The sequence below is a fragment of the Camponotus floridanus genome, unplaced genomic scaffold, assembly GCF_003227725.1.
Source record: "Camponotus floridanus strain SB8 unplaced genomic scaffold, Cflo_v7.5 scaffold192, whole genome shotgun sequence".
NCBI classification, from domain to species: Eukaryota; Metazoa; Arthropoda; class Insecta; order Hymenoptera; family Formicidae; genus Camponotus; species Camponotus floridanus.
Window position 1 is genome coordinate 115,044 of NW_020229317.1, and position 3,157 is coordinate 118,200.

General features: G+C 42.0%; 1 protein-coding gene across 1 annotated transcript; it reads right to left on the minus strand.

The window, feature by feature from the left end:
* Positions 1–408: 408 nt before the first annotated feature.
* Positions 409–1,286, minus strand: LOC105248284. Its single transcript, XM_025407888.1, has 2 exons — positions 1,066–1,286; positions 409–955 (listed from the first exon to the last, which is right to left on the minus strand). The coding sequence occupies exons 1-2, from the start codon at positions 1,284–1,286 to the stop codon at positions 409–411; spliced, it is 768 nt and encodes a 255-aa protein (XP_025263673.1).
* Positions 1,287–3,157: the final 1,871 nt, after the last annotated feature.

Genomic DNA, 3,157 nt, shown 5'->3' on the forward strand with positions numbered 1-3,157 from the left:
CTCCAGTGGGGTGACATTCCACTCGTCCTTCCATTCCAGCGTGACGGGTACACTAGTGCGGATTTCATCTCTAGGGAACAGATCGCTTATTACTCTGTCCAATGTGACTGCGTCCAGGGTCGCTGTCAAACCCAAAGCGGAATTCCTCAGCTTCCCCATTACAAGTTTATATGGAAGACTCCATTGGTCCTTGTCGATCTCGGCAATTAGTGAATTCCATGCCTCCTCTTTGGCTTTGTAAATAGCATTTGTAAATATATCTCTTTTAGTCTTATAGTCTTTCTCTGTATCTATTAACTCTTTTTCCGTCTCTCTATTTCTTTTTTTCTTAGCCTTGCCTTTAGCCTTCGTCCATATTCGTCTAGCTCGTATACAATCCTTACGTAGCTCTTGTAGAGCAGGGCTCCATCAATATGCCTGTTTCCCCCTTTCAGGATGTTTAATCCGATTAGTGGCCATGTCCGCAGCATCAGATATCATAGATACAATCTTATTTGCATCATCGTTAGGATCGTCCTCTTCTTGGAACTTCCAAGTTGTGTTGCTCAGCTCAAGGACTTCGACAAACATATCAGTGTCCATTTTACGCCAGCTCCAACGTGGATATTTATTACGCATGGTGGATTGAGCCTCTTTTTTCTTTGTATATAGTAAGCTACTTTTTCCTATTTGTATCTGTATATATCTATGGTCCGACAGCGTCAGGGACTCAACATCTACAGTCCATCTTGCTATCAGATTAACCATACTGGGAGTAGCCCAAGTGAGATCGATTACAGACTCTCCTTGCGGTCTGACACAGGTAGGTGTAGTACCTGTGTTAACTAACACCAATCCATGCGTGACAGCCCACTCTTCAACCAATTCTCCTTTAGCATCCGTAGTACTGGAGCCCCAGTATTCGGATTTAGAGTTGAAGTCTCCACCTATTAGTACCTTACAGCACCTCAACCGTCTAATATCCGTTCCAATTCGTCAAGGAATTGGTTATATTCTACCAACGTGCTATTAGGAGAAATATAACAGGATACCAAATAGACATCGTTATATTGTATTATGACATACTCAGTACCCTGCTTATCCAATTTACATTGATACTCCAGATCTTTAGATTTCCAGCATATTGCAGCCTTTCCGTTCCTTGAGCCTTGCCAATCAACAACAGGAATACAAACCGGTTCCGATATTAAGGCAAATAATATGTCTTTTTCCAGCATATGTTGGTGCAACAAGTTATGAGCACCCCATGCATGGTTTAGGTTGCATTGAGTGATATTAAATCGCATCCTCTATTTTCATATTTTCCGGCCTCCGACCCGGCATTCCTATCGCTTTTCTTCTCTCTGTCAACTTGATGCGTGGCAGCGGTTTGCCACTTGTTGTCGATTGCTCCATGCTGCAACCTTTAGCACCCACTTGGTGTCTATGAGGCAGCTTTTGATCTCTACATATTGCACAGCTGGGAACTTCCGCGCAACAATTCTTGATCGAGTGACCTTCCATGCCACATTAGTAGCACATTCTATGTCTATCGATTTTGGACGTGCACGAGAATTTAACGTGTCCGTACGCCCAACATTTATAACATTGAAGAGGCCTTTTTCGGAGGAGTTCCGTCCGAGCTATAGTCCATCCTAGCTTCAGATTTCCTTCTTGAGTAATTTGATTGTCGCAGCCGCAGGGCATTGAATCCATACAGATCCAAGTCCATTATACATCCATCGTATTGCGCTTATTCTAATCTCTTCCAGAGTACGATTTGTCTTTTCCGCGATGGTATTGCGGATTTCATCTGTAGTTACCGAGTCGTCGAATCCAAATACACGTATTTCCGCTTTAATAGAGGGACGTGTAACGTTTACATCGTCATCTTTTAAGACTTCTTTTAATTTCGATGCTAGCCGGTCCGCACTATTTTGTCCTTCTGGACCAGGGATCTCTATTATTACCGCACCGTCAATTCCCTTTTTAATTCTAGTGTTTTCTACTCCAATCTCACTTAAAGATATTTCAGAACGAGCCTTCCTGAGGATGTCAGCGTACGAGGCATTTTCATTTCTTCCTCTTATTGCAACTGCTGCTGTTTTAGGCAGCTTCCTAGGGCGCGGTTTACCCCCAGTGATTCTGGTTCCTCCTTTGTCAGGGTGTACCGTGTCTTTCTTCCGACTTTGGCTCGTGTCCTTTCCTCTTTTCTGTTTCTTTTTCTCTTTTCTATTAACTGTAGTCCATTCTTCTGACTTTGTATCCATTATTGCATGTTTGTCTTTCTCTTTCACTTTATTCGCTGACTTTTCCATATCTTCTTTCCTAGCTAAATCCGTTTGCCTGGGCGGGACAAGCTGTATATTACTGATAACCTTAACTTTCGGAACAGTTTCTTTTCTTTCTTTATGTAATTCTTTTTTCCTCAAACTAAGTTGTTTTATTTGTTTTTTAATATTTTCAATTTCCTTTTCATTTCCTGATATTAGTTTCTTTTCTCTTTCTTTTTTAGGTGCGGCCACCGGACCAGGACCAGGACCATGGACAGGACCAGGAGAACCAGGACCAGGACCCGGATCAATACCAGGACCAGGACCAGGAATACCCATACTTCCATCATCGACAGGCTCACCAAGACCTCTACTACTACTCCGCAGGCAGATAGGTGCGTCTTTTCCAGGTAAGTTATTAGTGAGGGTAGCTTCACCAATAAGTAACCTTCTTTCTCCCTTTATCGCAGGCCTAAACGCTCGATATGTGGTCAGGTAATACTTACTATCCTTCTTATACTCTTCTAGATTAAAGTCTTTTCCTCTACTAAATTGATGAACCATGAGTTCCAATTCATCTATTCTTTTGTACAAAGTTTCCACTTCTCTTTCCAAATTTCTCCTCTCTTCCTTCCATTTGTTTTCTTCTTGCTCTTTCGCTTTAAGTCTCCCACTAGTTTCTCTTAACTTCATCTTATATAAAATAGGATCACCAGTTGATCCTCCTTTGTCAACCAGACATTGTATCAGTTCCTCCAGCCATGATACTCTGTCTTTAAACACTTTATGCACCGAGCCTTTCATATTTGAACATTTCTTCCGGGAAATGTCTATGTCGTGTAGCCAAGTAAAGGCTGTTTGGGCTAGTTCCTCGAAAGTTTTTGCTTTAAGCGTATCTCCAGATC

Excerpts from the sequence above, each read along its gene's own strand:
- LOC105248284 (XM_025407888.1), bottom strand. The coding sequence starts at position 1,286 with ATGCGATTTAATATCACTCAATGCAACCTAAACCATGCATGGGGTGCT. Across the intron at positions 956-1,065 it reads TTGGATAAGCAGGGTACTGA|ACGGTTGAGGTGCTGTAAGG; the intron begins GTATGTCATAAT and ends AACGGATATTAG.